The following is a 27,113-nucleotide window of genomic DNA, read 5'->3' as shown; positions in this document are numbered from 1 at the left end:
ACTTAAAAAATACATTTAATATAGACCAATATCATTAATGAATATTGATGCACAAATATTCAATAAGGTCTTAGAAAACAGAATTCAGTGACAATACACACCATGATCAAGTTGATTTTATCCCAGGGTTACAAGGTTGTTCAACATATGTAAATCTATAAATATAATACACCACATAAATAAAATAAAAAACAAAGACCATATGATTCTAGCAGTTGATGCAGGAAAAGCTTTTGCTAATATCCAGCATCCTTTCATGATAAAAACACTTAAAAAAAATAGGCTTAGATGGGACATTTCTTAAACTGATAGAGGCCATCTACACCAACCCCACAATAAAACTGAAAACATTTCCATTCAGATCTGGAACTAGACAAGGATGTCCATTGTCGCCACTGTTATTCAATGGAAGTCCAAACCATCGCAATCGGGCAAGAGAAGGGGATCAAGGGTATTCAAATGGGGTCAGAGGAGATCAAACTCTCACTCTTCGTGGATGACATGATCTCATACCTGGAAAACCCCAGGGACTCAACTACAAAGCTCTTAAATGTGATCAAGGCATACAGCAGTGTCTCAGGATACAAAATCAGTACGTACAAATCAGTAGCTTTTATATATACCAACAATAGTCCAGCTGAAAATATAATCAAGGACTCTTCCTTTTATAGTAGTGCCAAAGAAGATAAAATAACTGGGAATTTATCAACAAAGGATGTACAAAGGATGTGAAAGATCTCTATGAGAATTATAAAACCCCTGAGAAAAGAAATAGCTGAAGATGTTAACAAATGGAAAAACATACCATACTAGTCACTGGGAAGAATTAACATTGTTAAAATGTCCATACAGCAATCTACAGATTTAATGCAATTCCTATCAAAGCGCCAATGTCATACTTTGAAGAACTTGAAAAAAACAGTACTTTTGTTTTATATGGAATCAGAAAAAACCTCGAATAGCAATATATTACTTAGAAATAAAAACAGATCAGGAGGCATCATATTATCAGACTTCAGGTTATACTATAAATCTATAATGTTCAAAACAGCATGGTACTGGCACAAAAACAGAGATGTAGATATATGGAACAGAACAGAGAATCTAGAGTTGAACCCAGCCACATATCATCATTTGATCTTTGATAAGCCTAACAAAAACATGCCCTGGGGAAAAGATTCCCTATTTAACAAATGGTGCTAGGAGAACTGGCTAGTGACCCTGTAGAAAACTGAAACTGGATCCTCACCTTTTACCGCTAACAAAAATTGATTCTTACTGGATAAAAGACTTAAATTTAAGACAATGAAACCATAAAAATACTAGAATAGAGTGTAAGAAAAATGCTTAAAGATGGGTGCCCATAGCTCAGTGGTTAGGGCACCAGCCATATGATCTGGGGCTGATGGGTTCAAATCCAGCCTGGGCCTGCTAAACAAAAACAAACAAACAAACAAAAAAAAAAAAAGCTGGGCATCATGGCAGGTGCTTGAAGTCCCAGCTAGTTGGGAGGATGACGTAAGAGAATTGCTTGAGCCCAAGAGTTTAAGGTTGCTGTAAGCTATGATATCACGGTACTCTACCCAGGGTGACAGAGTGAGCCTGGCTCAATTAAAAAAAAAAAAAAAAACAGGCGGTGCCAGCCACATACACCGAGGCTGACAGGTTTGAACCCAGCCCAGGTCAACTAAAACAATGACAACTACAACAACAAAATAGCTGGGCGTTGTGGTGGGCAGCTGTAGTCCCAGCTACTTTGGAGGCTGAGGCAAGAGAATCACTTAAGCCCAAGAGTTAGAGGTTGCTGTGAGCTGTGATGCCATGGCACTGTACGGAGGGCAACACAGTGAGACTGTCTCAAAAAAAAAAAAAAAAAAAAAACGCTTGAAGATATTGGCCTGGGAAAATATTTTATGAGGAGGACCCCCTTGCCAATTGAAGCAACACTAAAAATATATTACTGGGAGTTGATCAAGCTAAGAAACTTCTGCACAGCTCATGGCACTACAAGTAAAGAACACAAAGCCTTCAGAATAGGAGGAGATTTTGCAGGTTATGATTCCGACAAAGGTCTGATAACCAGCATCTACAAAGAATTCAAATTAATAAGAAAAGAACAAACAACCCCATTTCTTTGTGGGCAAGAGACTTGAACAGAAACTTCTCTGAAGATAACAGGTGCATGGCTAACAAACACATGAAAAAATGCTCACCATCTTTAATTATCAGAGAAATGCAAATAAAAACCACTTTGAGATATCATCTAACTCCAGTAAGATTAGCCCACATCACAAAATCCCAAAACTGCAGATGCTGCCATGGATGAAAGGAACACTTCTACACTGCTGGTGGAATTGCAAACTAATATAGCCTTTTTGGAAAGAAGTATGGAGAATTCTCAAGGAACTAAAAGCTGACTTACCATTTGATCCTATAATTCCATTGCTAGGTATCTGCCCAGATGAACAAAAATCATTTTACAACAAAGACATTTGCACCAGAATGTTTATTGCAGCCCAATTCATAATTGCCAAGTCATGGAATCAGCCCAAACGCCCATCAACCCGTGAATAATAGATTAACAAATTATGGTATATGTACACAATGGAATACTACGCAGCCATAAAAATGCAGACTTCACATCTCTTATGTTTACCTGGATGGAGCTGGAGCATCTTCTTCTTAGTAAAGTATCTCAAGAATGGAAAAATGTATTCAATGTACTCAATACTATTAAGAAACTAATATATAATCACTTACATATTCATACAAATAAAACACAAATCTAGTCCAGAAAGAAGGGAAGAGGAGGGAGAGGGGAGAGAAAGTGGAGAGAGGGTATTTGGTGGGATTTCACCTAATGTGCACAATGCAAGGGTACATTTCAAAACAACTAAGGGTACATTATAAATGTCTTACCACAAAAAAATAAGTGAGGTGACGGTATGTTAATCAGTTTGATTTAAGCATTCCATATTGTATATCAAATTATCACACTGCACCTCATAAATATATACAGTTATGATTTAATAAAAACTAAGGTAAAAAAACATTTAATATATACTGTACTGAATCACAAAGCAGTGAAGGCAAGACTAGCAAACTTTCAGTTCAAATGATTAGACAGTTGATACTCCATTATAGTATGTCATAGATCACCTAGTGGAAACACAACAGAACAGACCTTGGTAACAGGTAATGACAGGAGTGAATGAACATAATTTAATCCATGGGTAACACTGACCTAGAATTGAATCTAGGTTCTGTAGTCTCAGATTAGGTGGAGCCAAATTAGAAATCAAACGGGTTCACAGCTGTGCCTAGGTACCGCCCAGTGTACTATCCAACCTTCTGTGGACAAAAGGAAGATGTGAGTCAAAAAGCTGGACAAATGGGCAGGCCACTAAGCAAGGAGGCTGTCTTTGTGTAGTTCCACTGGGAAGCAGGTCATACACAGAAAGGACAGAAATGTTTGTCAGGAGCGAATGTGAACTATGGAACTGAGAAGCTTTGTGCTTTCATATTCTCAGTATTTGCCTTCCAACTCATCCAATGTAAAGAAAGGCTGCTACAAAACTAAGGACCATCATTTATTCACACACTTTTCAAAAAAGATTAGATAATATTTTCCTTTAGTCTCTAAACTATAACTATTTCTAACTACATTTTACTAGTGTCCCTACTTGTAACTATTTTTTCTTCCAAAACTAAAACAATGAAACTGACATCTATGTATATAAATGTGTTTCCATAAACTTTGGTTTTGCTGAAGTGAAATAAAAGGGATAATGAATTCAGACTGAGTATGTTCTTATTATAGACCTACCTGATTTTCAGACCCTGTGTGTCTTGATTCAGAAAGAAACTTATTCCATAAAATCACAAAATGTAGAACTAGGATCTATAGATAGAAACTAAAGGAAGATACATTTAATTCCAAATATATGTATGACTTCCTAAAAGAGTTTTACAAAGACACAATGGTCCATATTAGAGTAGTAAATCACTGGTACTATTCATGTAACCACTGAGATTCCAGTCACTGCTGATATAGGATAAATTCCAACAGAAATAGATAAGGTTTGAAACAGATAATATTAAAGGTCATCACTTCCAACTATTAGATTTTACATTCTTTATGTATACATGCTCATGTGGCTCATAGCTTTTCTGAAATTTTCAAGATATATGAACCTTAATACTATGAATCCTGTACATAACCCTTACATAAAAACTGTACATAATGCAAATTATTTCTTTCTCATTAAACATGACGCTATAGCAAAATTATGAATGAGAGCAGGACATGGCTCTCAAATTCAATTCAACTCAGGAAAATGTCAGTGAGTTCTATTAATTCCAAACTACAATATAACTTAAGGCTCTGAGTAAAGATTATCAGCCATAATAAGAACATACGGACTAGAAAGGGGTACCCATATTGTATCCAGAATTCAAACACCATAAAGTTAAATCTACTTCCAATCAATTATCAAACTAAAAACACAAACTTATTCCACTTCCAATCAACAACTCCTAACTCATAATCATGATAAAAGGATGAATATAAATTTAATAAGTAAATGAAGGCCCACAAATCACGTTTATTACTATTTTAGAACTATTGTACTTTGTGAAATTCATTATCCTCTGCTCAGGACCTCAGTATGACTTCTGTTACTTACACGGGTAATCTGACCCAAGCTTGGGTGTTTTGAGAACCGAATTCTGGGTTTCAGGAACAACTATCTCCTGCCTTAAAAGCAGCTGTTGTTAAAGACAGTCTCAAACTGTCACCCTGGGTAGAGTGCCATGGTGTCACAGCTCACAGCAACCTAAGACTCTTGGGCTTAAGTGATTCTCTTGCCTCAGCCTCCCAAGTAGCTGGGACTACAGCCACCGGCCACAACGCCTGGCTATTTCTTTTTGTTGTAGTTGTCATTGTTGTTTTAGCAGGCCTGGGCTGGTGTATGTGGCTGGCGCTCTTACCCACTGGGCTACGGGTGCTGCCCAAGGGCAGATTTCTGATTCATTACACAACCTCTGCTTATCAGAATACAGAATTCTTGTCTACTGCTTTTGTGTGGCCAAATGGGGTGGTTGCTATTAATAGACATATTCCTAAAACAATGTCTAGAAACCAATAATTGAATGCTGATTATAGAAAGACAAGAGACACTTCTTAGTAGATTCTTGATTATTTTACAAGAAACGATAGAGTTCCTTAAGGACAACATAGTAAAAAAGGACTATTTAACACATAAAATAATGAATTTTTCAGATGAGATTAACAGATGTTTATAGTCCTGATGTGACATGGAAAATGCATTAAACTTGAAGTCACAGAAAGTATTTTTCTATTTTCTTTTTCGTTAAGTAAGACTCCATTACCTATATACTATTCTTGCGGGATATTTTAGGTCTTATAGAGATTATGCACAGCATTGGAGCTCTTTGAGTGATCTGGGAATCTCTGTATAATTCCCTTAAGATCCACCACTTCAAGAACTCAACATCTATTCAAGCAGCACTGTGGTCACAAAAAAGTAATCAGTATGCACACAGTTCTCAGCTGTGGGTCTTAGACAACCAAAGGAGGCAACACTGAACTTGTCTGGTTTGAACAACAGTTAAGGAAAGTCAGCAAATGCAAAGCTGGTTTGCTTCACTTGATGGAAGCTGCTGAAAGGTCTTCCATTTGGAAGCATTTACCAGTTTTTCTGGTACAATAGCTACAGCTGTGGGCTTTCTGAGTGTGAACGGACATATGCACGACATGAAATATCAGGAACAGGCACCATCTGCACTGACTGTCTCATAGGCTGCAACTACAGTGTAGGAGTACCAAGGGACAGAATTTCCTTAGGGCCATGCACTAGCAAAATGTGGTTGACAATGATCTTAAAGACACGAATAACAGGATCGTTAAGAGTGTGTCCTTTGCAACTGGCATCTTCAGCACTTCCTGCCCTAATCATTCAAAGGTGAAATGACTAGCACTGATGAATACTGCCGCCTCACTTTAGATGACACACTGAAAAGAAAAAAACCCCAAGAGGCATTATGCCTATTTCTTTTGCATAATACCACACCTCACCTTTACAATGTTCAGCTAAGATTTAAAAGCAATCAAGAGATAACAGAAACTGTATATAGGAAAGGGTCAATTCTTTAACCATAGGTTCATTTCTAGGGTTCCTAATTATAAAGTTGTACAGAAAGAAAGAAAGCAGAATTTTTTTTTTTTTTTTTGTAGAGACAGAGTCTCACTTTATGGCCCTCAGTAGAGTGCCGTGGCCTAACACAGCTCACAGCAACCTCCAACTCCTGGGCTTAAGCGATTCTCTTGCCTCAACCTCCTGAGTAGCTGGGACTACAGGCGCCCGCCACAACGCCTGGCTATTTTTTGGTTGCAGTTTGGCCAGGGCCGGGTTTGAACCCGCCACCCTTGGTATATGGGGCCGGCGCCCCACCGACTGAGCCACAGGCGCCGCCCCAGAAAGCAGACTTTTTAAGAAGGTGCTAACAGACCTCTAGGTCAAGACAGTAGATTGAAAAAAAATTATATTTAAATCTGATTTCTGCTAGACGAAATTCTCCAATAATTAAAAGAAAAAAAATTTTAATATAAATTCATAAAAGACAGGAAGGAAAAAAAACATAACAAAGAAATACAATATTGGTAGCTGGAAAACAGATGGATTAGCTAATACCAGCAGTGAATTCTCAAAGATTTAGGACTGGTAGCACCTCTGGAACTGTATGGAGGGGAGGAAAGAAGGGTGTTAAGAGAGAGGATTAAGATGCCATAAGAATCCTAGCTGCTCACCCCAATTCCATACTGCTGGACAGCTCTTAGCCCCCTAGCTCCTGCATTAAACTGAAGATTGACTCTTTTAGAGAGGACAAAATAGATGGCATTTAGAAGTGAATGCCATACATGGCTAGGGGATGGTAAAGTAAGTAACTTTATGCATTCTGCATGCTAAGACTCTCCAGGCCTCTTTCCCAACTTAGCTCCCAGAAGGCTGGCAGAGCGCCTTATATTCTAGACAGTAGACTTGAAGATAATTTTTGAAATAATCAAGCCAGCCCAAGGAGAAAGACATGAAAATATTAAGGAGGATTCTAGCTATCTTCAATGATGGCCAATTGGAGTTCCTGTTCTGTGCCTGATGGTGTAGGCTTGCAAGGGCATCCAACCACAGCCCACGGCTGGTTATGAATGTTATCTGTGGTGGCGTATATCACAAAAATTATGCATGGACCTTTTTTTGCTCATCAGGTTTCATTAGTGTTTGTGTATTTAACGTGTGGCCCAAGACAACTCTTAGATAAGCATTCATAGCCAGCTGCAAGCTGCAGGGACAGGCACCATCTGCACCCTCCCCACCATCTGATTTTCTGATCCTCCTCCCCTTCCCACTCCCCTTCAACTCAGAGAAAGAGAAATCCACAGGACAAAAGAGACATGTCCAGCCAGAACACACAGAATTCCCTAGCCAGACGACGCCGATGCTGCTTGTAGGGCCTGCTTGAGACACTTCTACTGGTTTACTTTTCCTGAGGGATAATAAGCATATCCTTCTGTTTTAAAGCTATATACTGAAATATCTACAGATTATATAATACAAATGCCTGGAATTTGCTTCAAAATAACATGCAGTAGGACTATGGAAAGGGGTACAATGAAACTATGTCAACTATGGATTGATCATTATTAAAGATGGATGATGGATACACAGCGACTCACCAAACTATTACGGTTACTTTTGTAATGTTATCCAAAAAGTTTTTAGGCCAGGTTAGGTGGCTCACGCCTGTAATCCTAGCACTCTAGGAGGCTGCAGCTGGAGGCTTGATTGAGGCCAGGAGTTCAAGACCAGCTTGAGCAAGAGCAAGACCCTGTCTCTACCAAAAGTAGGAAAATTAGCTGGGTGTGGTGACGCATGCCTATGGACCCAGCTACTTGGGATGCTGAGCCAAGAAGACTCTCTTGAGCCCAGGAGTTAGAAGCTATAGTCAACTATGACGATGCCACTGCATTCTAGACTGGGCAACAGAGCAAGACTGTCTCAAAAAAGAAAAAAATAAAACCCAGAATGGCTTCACATAGGAGGAAAATAATAATTTTTAACCTAGAATTATAAGTATAAATCATCAAATCAAGTATAAAGGAGACATTTAAAAACATGAAGTTTCAAAAACTTTATTTTCTATATACTTATTCTAGGGAAGTTACTGGAAGAGAGGAAGTAAACCAAGAAAAAGAAAATACCACAGAAGACCCAGCATAAGAGAGAGATAAAGGAAATAAATCCCAAGGTTATGATGAAGGCAGACCCCAGGATATCAATATGTTCTAGGAGTTCAAGGAAATCAGTCCAGACTGGAACAGATCAAAAGACTCCAGCAGAGATTTCATGAAAGGGAAACTGATACAATATTTTGAAGGGCCTGATCTTAATAGAGTTCAGAGTTCTTATCTGAATTACAGATAAGAATACAGGCAAAAATAGATATAAACTGATTATTTTTGTTGAATTTTTAAACAGCTTTATTGAAATGTAATTTATATGCCATAAAATTTGTTCACTTGCCATGCACAATTCAATGGTTTTTACTATATTCAGACATCACAATCCATAATAATTTTAGAATATTTTCATTACCCTTAGACACACTCCTCATTGTCCCCATCTTATCCCCAGGTCTAAGAAACTACTACCCATCTTTATTTCTACAGATTCACCATATGCTATGCAGACTTTGCGACTGGCTTCTTCACTGATTTCAAGGATCATCTATGTTGTAACATGCATTAGAACTTCATTCTTTTTTTGCAAAATAATATGAATATATCATATTTTACTTATTTATTCAGTTGATGTACATTTGAGTTGATTCTACTTTCTAGCTATTCTAAATAATGTTGCTATAACCACTCGTATAAATTTTTGCGTATTAACTCCAATTATTTACAAAAAGTTTTATGGAGGAAAAAAATTCATACTTTACTATACAGCTCAGCTTTAAAGTCATAATAATGTAAATACAAAAACTGAGTTAAGCAAATTCCAAGACAGTTCTATCAGGAAAATGAGGGTAGGGGAATATACACGCAGTGAGTGGGGGAGATGTAGAGGAATCCCCAAGATGAATATGGTACTTAGGCAATTATCAAAAGATTCAACTAAAAGAAGTGAAAGAAAGTGCCTCTGTGGAAAGAGAACGTGGGGGCTTTGTCAGGGAGAAAAGGCTGGGGACTGGGTTTTTCTTAAATAACTGTAGAATTGACTCTTCAAATTGTGCCTTTATAATCCTGATAAGAATGATGCCATCAATGTTCTCAGAAAAGTTTACAGACAGTGAAAAAGGAAGCCAAGCAGCTGTGAGAACTATCTCTACGCAAAGACCGTGAGCACCACCCTGGGGAAGAACATATGTTGTATCGTAATTTCATTATCTTCTTGTAGACACTGACTAGAAAAAACAGTCGCCTGCCAGGTGTCAAGTTTGAAGCAGTATATTAGGAAAATGTTTCTAAGTAACTAACACAGATAAAACGAAAGCTAAGAACGTCAGAGTTTGAGAAAACTCAGAGATTTCAACACTTATTAAGGTTTTTATTTTACTTAAATAGAATCAATTCTCTTTTTAACAGACACAATTATGCAATATAAATAAACTCAAGAGAGGTTCCCAATAGTATTTATAAGTTGATTCACAAAGGCTTTTACAACTGACATGAGCACAGTAGAAAAATTCTTTTAGTTTCAAATCTCTACTAGATAGTTAATTCCTGTCTCTGACGCATAATGTATATTACATTTTTTAAGGTGTCTTTTATAACCTTTATATAGTGTTTTTCAAAGAGACTATAAGCCAATAAAGAGTTTAATGTGAAAAATTTTAATAACTAGTGTTGCATTATAGTTCGAGCAATTGTGTTATTTGTTCTACATATTGATATCTAAATAGGTAAAATAGCTAAAACCCACATAACATTCAAAATTTCAAGATGTCAACCTCCAAACATTTTTTCATTCCTGATTTTATGGTCTAGAGTACTAGGAAAGTACCAGTTTTCCCACATGAGCCATGAATCTAAACATTATATAAATTTATTTAAATGCTAGATCAATCTTTACCCAGCTATATCTGGATCTATAAGGTCTAACCTAATTGGAGTTATGTTTTGATTCCCTAGTTCAAGTTGAAATCTTAAGTAACCTACCCATCTTTAAGCTAGCCACTACTATCAATTCCCACCAGCAGACATTAAATAGAGCTGCTCACAGGGGAGAAAAGTATCTTTGTTTCAAGTTTTGGCTTATCTTCTTCATTGGGAAGTGTCAAATAATGAGAAAATAGCCACAATTGTGATATCCAACAGAAAACCCATGGGGAAAATTTGAAGAATCAGTAGTTAACTATAGATAAAAAAAAAAATTGTTTGCTTCTTATAACATCAAGTTTGTGAAAATTAAAATTTGTTAGTCCTAATACTGTACTCAGTACTTTTGAGGGAGGGGGTTGGACTAAGATACAACCTCTCCTATAAGGGTTCCTATTTGGGATTTAATGAAATACAAATAAGAAAGCAAAATGACATTCATTCATTTACTGGTTCTTTTCATTTTAAGAGCAGAAAACCTGTCCTGGTTTCTGTGACCCAAATTCCCCTTCCTACTTCTGAAATAAAGCATTCTGCATGCATGCTGAATGTCCTCAAACATTAGGCTTGAGGCTCTATGGCAAATGGGAGGTTAGATTTTGATGAAAAGGGAACAGATGCAGATTTGGGTTTATTACTTCAGGATCCTGTGCCAGAAAAGCCCCTCGACACACTACTTTCATCATAGTAACAGCCGATTCCATCTGCATAGTAATCCTTGTTTTATTCTTCTAGTCGGAGCCAAATTACATTGTGACTCACTCATCTACACTCTAAATTGTTACTACTTTTGCTGAAAAAAGAGGCAGTTCACTAACTACTGTGGCAACAAGGTAGTTAGTGAACTGGCAAATAGGCCTGGCCTACTGGTATTTCAACTACTGAAGAATATTTAGTTTTCACTCCAAGATATTTTCCTCTTGATGTCTCACCATCAGAATTAGCACCACACACTGGTATTACTAGAAGAATGAGCAATGGGACTCCAACTGTCTTGACTAGAAAGTGGAAGATAGGTATTTTTCCTTCATCATTTTAAACCCATGTCATACTCTCATTCAGACCGCTCAATCATCCTCAGTTCTTGGCAGGGGAGGAGAGAGTACCAATCCTCCTTTTTGCTGTATCTTCTGACACAGAAAATGATGTCCTTCACAGTGGGTCTCTTCCTGCCGCCCTTCAAATAGTGACATTACTTTCAGTAGAGATTTCCTTTTCAGTTTGGGAGTCCTGATGGCCCTAAATTTTAGAACTGTTGCTCAAAGGCTGGTTTGTATTTGCTTGTGCCAGGACCCCAGGTTTCACCAATCCTGGACCAATTTTACACTAACTTGTTGACGTCGCAATTACTACACCTATACAGCTAGTATAAATGTAGACTACATAACTCATACATGGCATACACAGACTGGCCCTTGAATTTCTCACAAAGGGCCACCTAGAAGCCTGCTCAGATCGAAACTTTGGTCACTTTTCAGGGATAGTGAAAACATTTTTCTTTTCTTTTTTTAATTTTTATTCATTTATTTTTTTGAGACAGAGTCTCATGCTGTTGCCCTGGGTACAGTGCTGTGGCGTCACAATTCACAGCAACCTCAAACTCTTGGGCTTAAGCGATTCTCTTGTCTCAGCCTCCCAAGTAGCTAGGACTACAGGCACCCACCACAATGCTCGGCTATTTTTTGATTGTAGTTGTCATTGTTGTTTGGCAGGCCCGAGCTGGATTCAAACCCACTAGCTCTGGTGTATGTGGCTGGTGCCTTAGCCTCTTGAGCTACAGGCGCTGAGCCAAAAACATTTTTCTAATTTCCCCTTTCACTGAGGGAGTTGTTCCTCGATACCTCAGGTTGGCCCAAGGCTGTCTCCCCGTCCTTGTGAGCATTAAAACCACAGTCTCAAGGGCTTTTATCTGTACTAATACTGCTTCACCTTCTGAGCTGACTACTCTGCCTTCATGCTGCTTGAACCCCAGAAGGTTTATATTTCAAAGGAAAATTCAAGGTAGATGAAAACTGAATGAAACTCTAAGCTAGTACTCAAGCAGTCTAAAAAATGCAACATTTTCCAGATCAAGGGGCTCTTGTAGGCCAAATAAAGTCATACTCAGCTCCTCTAAGATGCTGCTACCCTTCTCAGAGATATGTGCTAACAGAGGGAGGCATTTAAATGCAAACAACGTAGCTACTTGTAGTATAGTTCAAAGATAATCTCCATATTAACTCCCCTCTGAAATCTATTTTTATATCAATGACATTCAAATTGCTATGAAAGTTGTAAAGAAAAAAATGTGTAAATAAGAAGAATCTTTTTATGTCAATGCATGACTTTTCTTCTCCAAAACAAAAGAAAACAAAACAAAACTCTTCTCTGCAAAGATTTCTTTCAAACCCTATTCCGTGAACAATTCTAATGAAAGAAAGAAAGAGGTGTTGTTTTACATGTAAATGAAAATGGCAAGATATCAACTTATATCACTTGACTGAAGTAAAACTCTGACCTGCAGATTATTTAGAGGTTCCATCTTCATGACTGGGCCCAAAGTGTTGAGAGGCAGGGAGATATCAATGCTCTGGTTTGGCATCAGTGGTGTATGGATGGCGAGAGGAGTGCTAGGGATGACACCAAAGCTAGGAGAGAGGATAAAAAAAAATCATAGAGATTAACTAAGAGGCAGGATCTAGCCACATCTTTGGCTTTTTATTCTATGTAAAGGAAATAAAATTTTTGATACAATTAAATGGAAGGAAAAGGAGGAACCAAGGTGCTCAATTCCAACTTGCCATAACATTGGTTACATAACCTCTGTTTCTCATTAAATGGATCTGAGGAAGGAGAAAACACAAGTACAGAACTGCTTTGCTAGTGTTATAATTTTGAAAGCTTATTCTCTTTTTATCATGTTACTTAAGGGACAGGTTTAATAAGTATCTTTTAAAAATAAATCTTTCCTTAGATAATATTTGGTAGAAAGATTTAAGAATTTCCATTCTATAAAGAGAAAAGTACAATAAATTGTTATTACTCTAGCTTAATAACCTGTTTCATTGAGCCCAGAGGATTATTTACTGAAACTCGCATTTTCTTTCTTTTTTGTTCACTTACATAGGACATAATTTATCTCTGGGAAAGAACAGTCTAAATGCAGTGAGTGGCTTATGTATTCCAAATGACTAGGATAAATGGTAGAGTCAAACAACCACTTTTTAAGCCTAAGGCAGGCACCTACCCACCAATTTGACTTCTCAAAGACAGACTGTTCAAGAACACTACCGGAATGGTAGAGATTTGGAAGAAAAAAAAAAAAGACTCGGTGCCTATAGCTCAGCAGCTAGGGCGCCAGCCACATACACCAGAGGTGGCAGGTTCGAACCCAGCCCAGGCCTGCCAAACAATGACAACTATCACAAAAAAATAGCCAGGCTTTGTGGTGGGTACCTGTAGTCCTAGCTACTTGGGAGGCTGAGGCAAGAGGAGTTTGACGTTGCTGTGAACTGTGATGCCATGAGGGTGACATAAGATGACTGTCTCAAAAAAAAAAAAAAAAACAAAAAACAAAAAGGGAACCCAAAACTCAGCCCCAGTCTGAAGTAATATAGAGAAAAAAACATAAGCAAGAGAGCAGATAGTCTAAGAAACATAAGGCCCCTCTATGGACTAAGTTGTCCCAGAAGCATAACAAACAAAATGATACAAATTTATATTGAATTTATGTTCTAAATAGCCTCAAGAAGGAAGACAGGACAGATGCTTATAAAACAGCTGAAGAGTTTAAATAGATAGTGTTTCTTTCAAAAGTCAGAATGGCTAAAGAAATATTTTCCGGGCAGCACCTGTGGCTCAGTTGATATGGCGCCGGCCCAATATACCGAGGGTGGCGGGTTCAAACCCGGCCCCGGCCAAACTGCAACCAAAAAATAGCTGGGCGTTGTGGCAGGCGCCTGTAGTCCCAGCTACTCGGGAGGCTGAGGCAAGAGAATCGCTTAAGCCCAGGAGTTGGAGGTTGCTGTGAGCTGTGTGATGCCACAGCACTCTACCGAGGGCCATAAAGTGGCTACAAAAAAAAAAAAAAGAAATATTTTCCTTTCCTAGATAAACTATACCTTAGAATTTTCTACTGTAATAATGAAATGATCCTGAGAATTCACATCACTCATTTAGGGGCAAAAACTCACAGGTCAAAAGGCATTTTGTTCTTTTTATCTTGCTCTCATAGTTAGCAAAACTATGTCATTAAGTTAATACGAGGATAGAAACATGGCACCAGAACAGTTCTGAACCTTCCCACTAATCTTGGAAACCATACAGAGAGAACAAAGGAGAGGGGGAAATCCCGATAAATCTACAATTTCACCTTCCATGCTAGGAAGACACAGGGAATCCAGAGGAAACTAGCAGCAGTAGACCTCAAAGACTGACAGCAAGTATCCGTTCTCAGAAGACAGCCCCATTCCAAGTGCAAACTGCTGTGGACAGAACTAAGATCAAATAGGGAGCAAACATATGAGGTCTGACAATTAAGTTCGTAAACTCATCCTAGGAAAAAGTGACCTCATTGTTGATTATTACTACGGTCACCTTCAAAGTACTCCCCTTGGGAAGATACGCACCAATGCCAGTGCCTAGTTCCTCCTTCAAAGCAATTTGGAACTCTTTCTGGCATGACCATCAGAGCTGTTATCACGCAAGGTCTGACGATTAAAGTTGCGAAATTGCCACTGTGAGCTTATGTAGGCAGCAATGTACAAAAAAGTTGGTAAGGTTTCATAACTTTGGAGTATCAATGTCTCCTATCTGTGTTCAGTGTTCACATGTGGTTGTATCTTGCTGAATGGCATTCATTATTATTGTTGCGTGTTTTTGTGTGCTGTATGATGATGGTCGTCCCAGGAAAGAGTTCTAAAACTGCTTTGAAGCGTGGACTATGCACTGGTGTCAGTACTTAGCCTCCCCTGGGGTGTACTTAGACAGTGACTGTAGTGATATTCAGCAGTGAGGTATGTCAGACCTCACATGAGCAAGGTGAAAAAGAAAAATAAAAGTAGAAAGTCCACAGGGGTCGGGAGTACCCTGGAGGTGAGAAAGTTCAAAAAGCACCACTTTTTTCCCCCCAGTTTCTGGCCAGGGCTGGGTTTGAAACTGCCACCTCAGGCATATGGGGCCGGTGCCCTATTCTTTGAGCCACATGCACCGCCCAAAAGCACCATCTTTTAGAAGAGGAAATAAAAGACTAGGAAAACAGAGCTTGGAGGCGGAGACCAGCAAAGGAATCTAAAGTGCCCAGGACTGGAATAAAAAACCCTCGAGTTGGCTCAGCAACTATATCACAGTGAGTAGGGCACCAGCCACATATGCTGAAGCTGGCGGGTTCGAGGCCGGGGCCCAGGCCTGCTAAACAACAACGATAACTGCAACCAAAAAATAACTGGACATTGTGGCAGGAGCCTGTAGTCCCAGCTACTTGGGAGGCTGAGGCAAGAGAATCACTTAAGCCCAAGAGTTTGAGGTTGCTGTGAGCTGTGACACCACAGCACTCTACCAAGGGCGACATAGTGAGACTCCGACTCTAAAACAAAAAACAAACAAACCCTTGAGTTAAATTAGGTTCTGAGAGGCAAAGGAGTTGTGACTACACCATAGTAAGATCTTGAGCAGCAAAGCCTAAAATTCTACTCTGGCCTATCTTCCTTTTCAGATCTATGGGACTCTCCGGCTAATAGCTAGTCCTGCAAATTCCAACTTACTCAAATATGAGTATCAAAGTGGTATAAACCTATCAACTATTCAAAGGCATTATTACAAAAAAAAGTGAAAAGATAGCAGTACAACTTCTCTAATGACATATAAAACATACTTGAAAATAACTTTCCATTATTCCTTTCAAATAAAGGAAATTATGAACCATTTGTTCATAAGGAAAAAAACAAAACAAAACGTAGTGAAGCAATGGTAGAACACACAAGAAAGAACACACAATAATAGAGAAAGCACCCTGAGAAGAGATGACCAGATACCGTGAGTCAACAACAGGAAAAGGGTGAGATAACAGGAAAAGATGAAGGGGAGTCAATCCAACTCAGGAAAGAAATAATAAAAATAATGAAAGTGTCAGAAATGAAGACTATGTATTATGAACACAGATATAAAAATACTCGACAATTGGCGGCGCCTGTGGCTCAGTGAGTGGGGCGCCGGCCCCATATGCCGAGGGTGGAGGGTTCAAACCCAGCCCCGGCCAAACTGCAACAAAAATAAAAAATAGCCGGGCGTTGTGGTGGGCGCCTGTAGTCCCAGTTGCTCGGGAGGCTGAGGCAAGAGAATCGCGTAAGCCCAAGAGTTAGAGGTTGCTGTGAGCCGTGTGACGCCACGGCACTCTACCCAAGGGCGGTACAGTGAGACTCTGTCTCTACAAAAAAAAAAAAAAAAAAAAATACTCGACAAAATTTTAGCCAATCAAATCTAGCAATACATAAAAAAGATAACATATACTGACCACATAGGACTTATTTATACCAAGAATGCAAGATGTGTTTAATATTTTAAAAAATCATTTTTAAATGAGGGGTGGCGCCTGTTGCTCAATGGAGTAGGGCGTTGGCTCCAAATGCCGGAGGTGACGGGTTCAAACCAGAAACTGGGGAGGGAAAAAAAAAAATCATTTGAGGTAACCCATTATATTAATAGGCTAAAAGAAAACCTCTCATAATCATCTCAATAAATGCAGAAGAAGCATATAACAAAATTTAAAAACCATTCATAAAACTCTGCCAACTAGGAACTTCCTCAACCTCCATGAAACTCACTTAATTGTGAAAGACTGCTTCACCCGAAAGAATTAGAACACTTTTCTCAGCACTTCAACTCAACATGTACTAGTTTTAGTTAGCACAATAAGGCAAGAAAAAGAAATAAAAGGCACAAGATTGAATAGGAAAAGATAAAACTCGTATTCATAAATAACATTAATATGGTAAACTTAGTACTTATATTAAAACTCATATTCATAAATAACATGATTTATCTATGTAGAAAGGCATAAGAAATTTACAAAAAGGCTAAATACTGAGCTTAACAAAATTGCAGGATACAAGTTCAATATACAAAAAATTCTATTTCTATATACTTTTAAATCAAAAATTAAAATAAATACTATTTACCATAACATAAAAAAATGAAATAATTAAATCTGACAAAAGATGCGCAAGGTCTGAATAGATGGAGAATTAGAAAACATTGCACACATACCATGGCAATGGATTAGATTGTTTAGATGTCAATTTTCTCTCACATTAATCTACATATTCTGCAAACCCAATCAAAATCTAAGCAGACTTTTTTTTATAGAAATCAACAAGTTGATTCTAAAATTCACAGGAAATGTAAAGAACTGAATTTAAACAAAATAATTTTTGGAAAAAAAAAGGGCAAATTTGGAAGATTCACACCATGTGATTTTAAGACCTACTATGGAAAAAAGTTTACATTCAATCTTCACATCGTATTTAAAAAATTCTTCAAAAATGGATTATACAACTAAATACATAGGAGCTAAAATTATAACACTTATATTAAAAAGCAGAAAAATGGGTTAGGCAGATTTCTTAGAACACAGAAAGCATAAACTATAAAAAGAAAAAAATGATAAATTGGATTTTATTAAAAACTTGTTTTTTGAAAGACAATATTAAGAAAAATAAAGGCAAGCCACAGACTTAGAATAAACATTTGCAATGCATATATCTAACAAAGGACTTGTTTACTCAGAAAATATAGAACATTAGGAAAATACAAATCCAAACGAAACACTACTACATCCCACAAGAATGGATAAAATCGGTGAGGATGTGAAACAGCTACAACTCTCTCACTTACCATATGGCCCAGCAGTGCCATTCCTATTCACCTAGGAAAATTGAAAATGTACAAACACACGTGGATTTGCATACAAATGTTCACAGAAGCATTACTCATAAAGATAAAACTGGAAACAACCCCAAATTCCAACAACTGGTGAACAACCATGGTATTATATTCATTAATGGAATACTACTTAGCAATAAATTGGAAAAAGACTACTGACACAACGCATCTCAAAAGCAGTATGTGAAATGAAAGAAACTAGAGATAAGACTCCATGTTATGTAATTTCATTTATAAAGTATTATAGAAAAGGCACAGATATAGTGACAAAAAGACTGACTTACAAAGAAGAAGGGAATGGACATCAGAGTAAACACAGTAAGAGACATGGAGAATAGAAATAAGAAAAAATAAAAGAGGAAACAGGATTTGAGATTACCACCAATCATTAAGTATTTCTGCCAGAAGATCATGCTTAAATCTAATTAAGTCCATATAGATTAGCCTCTGATTTACAGATGTAATCAGCAAAATCAACAGGTAAAAGACCTAATTTCTTCTATAGATTAATTTCAAGGAAAAAAGAAAGAGGCAGAAATTGAATGTTAGAAGAAACTTCAGACACTTATCAACCAATTGCAATGTTACCTTTTAAGAAAGTTTAGAGGGGAAATAGTACACAGAGAAGCAGACAAAGAAGAACCAATAAATGCATAATTGGAAACTCCAAAAAAGAAAATCAAAACAATGGAACAGAATAAAAGTTTAAATATATAATCCCTGAAAACTTTCTTGAAATTAGATACTTCACTGTACTTATGGAAACAGCATATCTTATTCTAAGAAAAAGTACAATTGGTCAACATTGAGAATATCCTAGTAAAATTATTAAACTTTAAAACTTTGGTCAGCCACACAATATAATCAAATCATTTATATGAAAAAAATAAATCAAGCTGGTAACTTTTTCTTGGGAACATTTAATAACAAAAGACATTGTAAAAAAAACACTTTAAGAGTTCAAATCAAGAAATATTAAACATGGGTGGTACCTGTGGCTCAGGGAGTAGGGCACTAGTCCCACATACCAAGGGTGGCAGGTTCAAACCCGACCCTGGCCAAAACTGCAACAAAAAAAAATTAATTAAAAAAAAAAAAAAAAGAAATTGCAAGAGGGACTTTAACTAACAATTGCAATCAGTGTAACCTGGCTTATTGTACCCTCAATGAATCCCCAACAATAAAAAAAAAAAAAAAAAAAGAAATATTAAACATAAAGGTCGGTTTTGACAATGTAAGAAAAGTCAAGGAATATTGTTTACATGAACCTTTTATGATGAACTTACTAGAAGACATCCAAAAAAAAGACAGTCAAAATTTAAAGAACTCACATTGAACACAATTCCAGGACAAATAAAGACAGTGACAAAGGTAAAACAATGAAACTGTAGGAATGGAACAATTTTCAAAAGTTAGAAGGGACAAGTAGGTGAAATGTAGAAGTTCTTGGTCTCATTTGCCTTAATGGGTGGGGAATTCGACGATGACAAATCAAGTAGTAGAGGTTTATTTACTTAAGAGTTACTGGGCGGCGCCTGTGGCTCAGTGAGCAGGGCGCCAGCCCCATATGCCGAGGGTGGCAGGTTCAAACCCAGCCCCGGGCAAGCTGCAACCAAAAAAAAAAAAAAAAACTAGCCGGGCGTTGTGGCGGGCGCCTGTAGTCCCAGCTACTCGGGAGGCTGAGGCAGGAGAATGGCCTAAGCCCAGGAGTTGGAGGTTGCTGTGAGCTGTGTGACGCCACGGCACTGTACCGAGGGCAATTAAGTGAGACTCCGTCTCCACAAAAAAAAAAAAAAAAAAAGAGTTACTGGAAGCACACTTAAAAACATACAAGGAAACCCAAAGACTGTACTGCTAATGTTAGATAGTGGGAGGAGTGGAAGATATGTTACTCACAGAAGGAAATCAATAGACTAAAGAGACCAGGGTATAAGGTTGTTTTATAAAGGAATATGCTTAACTAGCCAACAAAAATATTAAATGCAAACCTTACTAAGTATCAGAACAACTTTAAAAAAGAGAAAAAAAGCACAACCTGAACGAGAGCAAAAACAAGACTCTGTCTCTAGCAAAAACAGAAAAATTAGCAGACACAGTGACATGAGCCTATAATCCCAGGTATTTGGGAGGCTGAGGCAAGGAAGATTCCTTGATCCCAAGAGTTCGAGGTTGCAGTGAGCTGTGTATAATGATGCCATTGCATTCTAGGTGGGGTGACAGAGAAAGACTTTGTCTTTAATTAAAAAAAAAAAAAAAAAAAAGCAAAGATAAATAAGAGACAAATGTAGAGAGTATGTAAATTTCCCTTACGACAACAGATTCTCTCAATAGGCTTGGCCTATCTATCTATCTAAACTACCTATCCTATCTACCTACCTACTACCTATCTTCCCAACAGTCTTAGCCTTTAACAGGGTCAGCTCCCCACAATGTGGCTAGAGACATAACTGGTGTTGAAGAAGGAGAAACACATTTTCTAGATACTTAAATGATTTCTAACATGCCACACTTTCAAATCCAGAGTACAAAACTACTTATAAATGATGAGAAATAAATCACTGTCACTGATGCAAACTGTCATTGACCAATTTTTTAAATTCTGCTGTAAGAGTCCAATTACTACTTTGCTATAGGCAAGGTTGAACATTTTGTATTTACAAAAGAATGGATCTGCTATTAAAGTCCAGCAGCTAGATTCCTGAACCATAAAATTCAATAAAAATCACTGATATTTCAGAAGTATAAGACATTAGCGTTTACTTCTTCATGCTCGCTTCATTACTAAGGTAGAGAAAGCATTGCTAAAACCAGATTGTCAACCTGTATGTGATGTTTAGTTAACATGTACACTGCCTTGCATTTATCTGACACCAACCAAAGTACACTCATTTTTCCTACCAAATGTGAACTTCAGTCAGGCACTTTGTTTGGTTCACTCCCTAGACCAAGTACTTAGAAATGTCTGGCACAGAAATGCTAAACAGTTATTTGTTGAATGAATAACCAGATTTTATTAAAAACATTCTAGTCCTGGAATCCCTTAACACATTAAGTTGTGGTTTCTTCAATTCATATGGATAAATTTCCCAACAAAATTCCCTAGTGTCTCCAGGGTTGAGGCTGACAAGTGAACCGACTTGCGAAAGCCACGGTCTGCTAACAATTGAGTTTTTACACATTGTTAAACAGAACATTGGCTTGTTGCATGTAAGTACATTATTGTCTCAACATTAAGCTGGGGACTCAGATGTCTTACCTGTTCTTGTTAAACTGGATCGCAAAGTCTGTCATATGCTGCAGAGCTTTGTTGGTGAAGTTCATTTCCATATAGATGTGTCCTTGACGGTGAGTAAATGTTCCTGAAATCTCTAAGCCTTTAGCCTTTACTGCAGGTAGCCAAACCTGAAAGACAACATAAATCAAAATAGAACCAGATACTATTTATCTAGATGCTATCTATTTTTTAACAAAGATGACATTAAGATTTCACTTGTTTAGGCAATTATGGCGATTTCTATACTGTAAGTATCAAGTCAACGCAAAAGGCTCTGTATAAAGTCTTTCTGAATTCTGAGATCATTCTCAATTATTCGAGAACCAAAAAAATAGTCTGGAACACTCTCGCCTCTTCTCCTACTACCTTCTGTTCAATTTGGTCATTTTACTACTTTTGAATACTGCTACCAGATGTATATATGTGTGTGAGACACACACACACGGAAAAGAGAAATTCCAATGCATATAATGTGTTTTTGTATTAGTTTTGGTAAAAAAGTTTTTAAAGAGAAGACACGGAATCAATTAATGAAAACAGCATGCCTACTATCTTTGAAGACATTTTCATGGTTACTATCCAAAGCCATTATCAGTAATCTCTCTAAGGGTATGGACCATGTGTAATGTATATTTTTAACTCTTGTTGCAGTTTCTGGTAAATAGTAAATCCTCATCTGTTACTTAAATATTTTGAATGCCTACTCTATCTCATTCATTACCTACTCCTGGTCCCAGAAGCTTTGATACTCCTAGCCTGTACCAGAAAAAAAAAAAAAAGAAAGAAAGAAAAAAAAAGATATTAGGAAGTTCATGAACAACTACAACCATCTAAGACAGTGGTTCTCAACCTGTGGGTCACGACCCCTTTGGGGATCAAAGGACCCTTTCACAGGGGTCACCTAAATACATCATATCAGATATTTACATTATGATTCATAACAGTAGCAAAATTACAGTTATGAAATAGCAACAAAAATTGTTTTATGGTTGGGAGTCACCACAACATGAGGAACTATATTAAAGAGTCGTGGCATTAGGAAGGTTGAGAACCACTGATCTAAGACAGAATACCAAAGAGTCTGTGTGTGGAGAATAATCATAATATACTCAGCCACAAGAAAAGAGTAGAGAGAGGGCCAGGGAATAAACTAAAAATGTCTATTAACAGAGGAATAATTAAACAAATTATGGTACATCAATTCAGGGGATACAGCTATTCAAAAGAATGTGGTAGGAAAAAACCAAGGTGCAAAACAGTATATCCCATTAACAAAGTCTTTTCAAAGGATACAAACATATAGGTTACAGGCATGATCTTTTCCTTTTCTTTGGAAGGACATATAAGAAAGTTAACAGTGGCTATATATGGGGAAGTAGGGGTAGGGAGACATAATTTTCCAAATTATATCTCTGTATTATTTAAATTTGTATGTATTACCTTTAAGTTAGTAATCAAGTACATTAGATAACATTTTAATTAATAATTAAAACTGTGTGAGGATAATACCAAGTATTCAATACAGCAAACTTTACAACAAAAGTATTGAGTTGTGCCAAAACACTATGGCTCAGTTTTGAAACATATTTTTGGTTATTCTATGCAATAGCTGTTATGTGCACGGCTGTGACTCTTAGAATGGATAACTGGTCTACATGTCCACAGCAGGAATCCTCTATAGGGAGTCAGATGAGCAGGCAGAGAATTCTGGAAGCAACCAGCTATGATGATCCTCAGAAAGACAAAATTATATAAAGGTTAGCCTATCAAACTTGGGGCTTTTCCCAAACACTTAAATGAGATTCATTAACAGTGAGTTTCCCCTCTGGAATTTCAATCTGAGTTATACCAAGCAAGGTTGAGACAAGCAAGAAGAGCGCCAATGGCACAAACCTAAGTCAGAACTCTACAAAAGTATAAAAAAAAAAAAAAATCCATGAAAATGAAATGTGAGCAACGGTGCTCTAGAATCCACATGTAATACCAATAAGGAAAGGGGAATAGAAGGAATGAAGTAAAAATGTCACTCTCTCTACTGTACTTTCATACCTGCGGGTATACCATATAGCAGATTTTCAGTGATTGATTTCAATGTTGACTAACTAGACAATATTTCTAAACATGAAAATGAAACTCAAATACTTAATATCTCCAACTGTAAGTCTAATATAAGAATGTCTAACAAGGATGCTATTGGTGATTCCTATTTCTAAGTTTGAAGCCACCTTTCATTGCCCTCTAATTCCTCCAGAACAAGGGATTTATTACCAGTGGAAGGAAAACAACTGTTAGAAGTGAAATGATTTGGGTCCTGTCCATTAAGATTTATTACAGTGGAAGGAAAACAACTGTTAGAAGTGAAATGATGGGTGGCACTTGTGGCTCAGTGAGTAGGGCGCCAGTCCCATATGCCAGAGGTGGTGGGTTCAAACCCAGCCCCGGCCAAAAAAAAAACCACAAAAAAAATAAATAAATAAATAAATAAATAATACAACTCCATCTCGTCCAATTAAAAAAAAAAAAAAAAAAAAAAAAGAAGTGAAATGATTTGGGTCCTGTCCATTAAGAAAGTATTGCACGCCTGGCATGGTGGCTCACACCTATAATCCTAACACTCTGGGAGGCCAAGGTGGGTGGATTGCTTGAGCTCACAAGTTTGAGACTAGCCTAAACAAACGAAAGACTCTATCTGTGCTTGGGGGGGGGGGGGGACTGAGGCAAGAGGACTGCCTGAGTCCAAGAATTGGAGATTGCTGTGAGCCATGACGCTACGGCACTCTAACCGGGGCGACAGCTTGAGACAAAGAAAGAAAAGAAAGAAAGAAAGTATTGCAATGCCAGCTCTTTACTTACAGCCTTAGGAGCCACATATCCACCAGGTGCCATGCCAATTCCTGTGGACAGTTCAAACAGGTCATTCAGACCACTGCTGACCACAGCAGGAGTAGGTGAAGGAGCAAATGTTGCAGGCACTGATGAAGGGATGAAAGATTGTCCCACCTGTGGGAAGAAAAAAAGGGAAGGGAAAGATGAGGAAGAGCAGATTAATAGTCCTTAAGATGTTGCTATGTATTTTAGCACTATTGATAAATCAATTAAAGAAATCATAATTATATTCATAGGAGTCAAATAGTATTATCTTTGTCTTTTTTGATCAGCACAGTTATTTTTTCATTACTGATAGAATACACACATGCTTTAAAAGTTTATCAAGAGAAAGTACTCAGTAGGATACAGGAACACAGTGATCCAAGATTTTGTGTGTTTGTTTCCAATTTTAGCTTCCATGATTCTGCGCAAAAGGCCTACAGATATCCTCATAAAAGGGGGAGTCTGTTTCTAAAGAAAGGGTAGAAGCAACCGACTTAAATAGCAGTTCCACTTCCACTCTGGTTCAGCAAAGTCTTACTTCCCCATTTAGGTATATATACTAATAGGAAGCTCTCCTAGGGAGATGGACATTCACACCCCCTAAACTAACTCATTTACAAGGAGAATGTCACTGAGTCCACCTGACTCAACTTCTTCTAGATAGCAGGGAATAAGAGCATTCTCCAACCAAGATGGGAGATTCCATTTCCTTTAGCTCTTTAATGTCAGAAAAACAAAGACCTCTATAGGCACCAGAGAACTAATCTCTAAAGATGTCCCTAATATCACATGTAGTACATGACCCCAAAGATTCCAAGTAATCCTGTACTACTTTCTACTCCTCCGATACTATAATAGAGCTTCTGGTGTGCAGTGCTAGATAGCAGCAGTGGCTGGTCTGATAATGTGTACATAGGAAAGGCATCAAACAGAGGGCAGTGCTTCCCATGGTGAAAAAAACGGATGGCACTTACTGCCGGACTTCCTCCAATGCCCCCGCCAAGGTCACTGCCAAGCTGAAAGAGAGAAAGAAGAGAGGAGAGAGAGAGGTAGAGTTCATTTAGCTAAGTACTAGATGCCCATATAGAACCTACAAATTGCTCTATGAAGTTGCTAGAAATACATGCCATTCAACTCGTCTCCCAAAGCCTAAAGAAATTCTAGATTGCAAAGAAATATGTATTAGGGGAACCAAGTGGTGGCAGTGACAAGTGTGTGGGTTTTGAAAAAACTTGGACAGAAGATGGAGCTGGGACATCTCAGGGATGTTTCAGATCCAATCTTTCCCCTGGGTTACATAGGCACAAACCCAAACAAGACATAAAGAGTTTGCATATTCTAAGAAGCTCTACCCCCAAGCAGCAATGTTTTGAATATAGTTCATATTTTATTTTTTCTCTAAAAGGAAACTTAAAGGGTATGAGGGAAGAAAAGCAAAGAAAAACTAAAAAACGTACCTGATCTAAAAAACCTGCTGCCCTACTGAAAAGGTGGGAACCAAACTAGTATTGAACTACAATTTCAAGCTTCAAAAATTACAGGTGAAGCAAAGTGATTTTTAGAGTTTAGGACATTCCTAAGAAAGAAAATATCTGGGATAGAGATATATCCTACCTGGAGAAGAAGTAGGGAGGCATGCAGTGCTTCAAATCCCTCTCACAGTCAATACTACTAAGAAGAAATACTGGGATTTATTTGGAGTAGATCACTTAAAAGAATACTAAGTATTAGGAAATCAGAATGAGTTAGCTAGCTGATGGGAAAATAATTCCACATGGTCTTAGTGTTGCTTTTTTCCCCCTCAGGATCCTGCTAAGTATAATTCACCCTGAAGTCAGTACTCCATGACAAAAACATTAAAAAAGAACTAAAACTGAAAACAGCTAGCATGTAAGAAATGTCAAACACGTACAACTAATGGCACTGTTTGAAAACTACTGTTTGCCCTACAGTCACACGTTTGCTTCTTCCCCAGTTCTCACTAGAACACCTGCTTGAATCATCAAATATCTTGTCTGCTCTAAACACACTTTCCTTTATTATCTGTCATTTAATGACAGAAATTTGGAGATAGCTATAATTGTGTTAAAAACCAAAATTATATCGCACCTTTAGGATTTGAGAAACAGGAATTATTTATTTTCTCAATGAACAGATAGTGTATAAAATCTGAAAATATTAAATACTCAAAAAAAGTGAAAAGTCTATAACAAAAGTCTCTTTAAATGTTACAGAAAATAAACCTGGCGAGTGCTTCATAACTGGCATTAGCAAGCATGCTATGCACTAAACTATAGATTACTCCAAACCACACCGCCAGCATTTCCAGAATCTGTTTCCTGAAGACTACTTAATGGTTGAACTTGGGATGAAAATCACATACTTAAATAAAAAGGTCATCCCAGCCAAGAATTTGAGTAACTGGAAAAATGTAAAAGCAAACAGAAAAGGTATTACACATTTGCTTCCTCCCTAGTTCTATAATGGCACATATCTGCAGCATGACATCTGAAAAGCATTAAATTCCTTTTATCCAAACAAACACGTCAGAGAGGTATAAAGCGGAATTATGATGGGAAAAATTATGAAGAAGAAAAATAAGGGAAGGTCATCTTTCAAACAGCATGAACAAAGTCTGAGAAAGCATACCTGATCAAGAAGAGTGAGTAGTCTAGTGACCAGGGTAGGTATGTGTCAAAAAAAAAAAAATAATAATAATAATCTGATTTGCAAAAGGCAAAAGGCAGTTTGATTATGAGAGGTCTTCAATTTTCCCTTCATAAAAACTCAGATGTTTCTTAGACTAACTCTAACCTCTCTAAGAGGAATAATAACTACTCCAATTATGTCCCAGTAACTACAGTTTCAACCTTG

At 37.6% G+C, this 27,113-nt stretch overlaps 1 protein-coding gene across 5 annotated transcripts in view; it reads right to left on the bottom strand.

Annotated features, from left to right (window-relative positions):
• Nucleotides 1–27,113, bottom strand: part of AP2B1 (adaptor related protein complex 2 subunit beta 1) — a 135,315-nt gene that overhangs the window by 30,223 nt on the left and 77,979 nt on the right. For 4 of the 5 annotated variants that reach the window (XM_053569850.1, XM_053569854.1, XM_053569849.1 and 1 more), the window contains 4 exons: nucleotides 25,214–25,255; nucleotides 24,222–24,368; nucleotides 21,351–21,496; nucleotides 12,675–12,804 (listed from right to left, as the gene is read on the bottom strand). In XM_053569850.1, the coding sequence (XP_053425825.1) occupies nucleotides 12,675–12,804; nucleotides 21,351–21,496; nucleotides 24,222–24,368; nucleotides 25,214–25,255 (465 nt within the window). The remainder of the gene's footprint in view (nucleotides 1–12,674; nucleotides 12,805–21,350; nucleotides 21,497–24,221; nucleotides 24,369–25,213; nucleotides 25,256–27,113) is intronic. The other variant, XM_053569853.1, reaches the window with a different exon arrangement.

Source organism: Nycticebus coucang, chromosome 18 (genome assembly GCF_027406575.1).
Source record: "Nycticebus coucang isolate mNycCou1 chromosome 18, mNycCou1.pri, whole genome shotgun sequence".
Taxonomy (NCBI): Eukaryota; Metazoa; Chordata; class Mammalia; order Primates; family Lorisidae; genus Nycticebus; species Nycticebus coucang.
The sequence above is the reverse complement of the archived record's forward strand: the minus strand, read 5'-3'. Positions and strand labels throughout refer to the sequence as shown.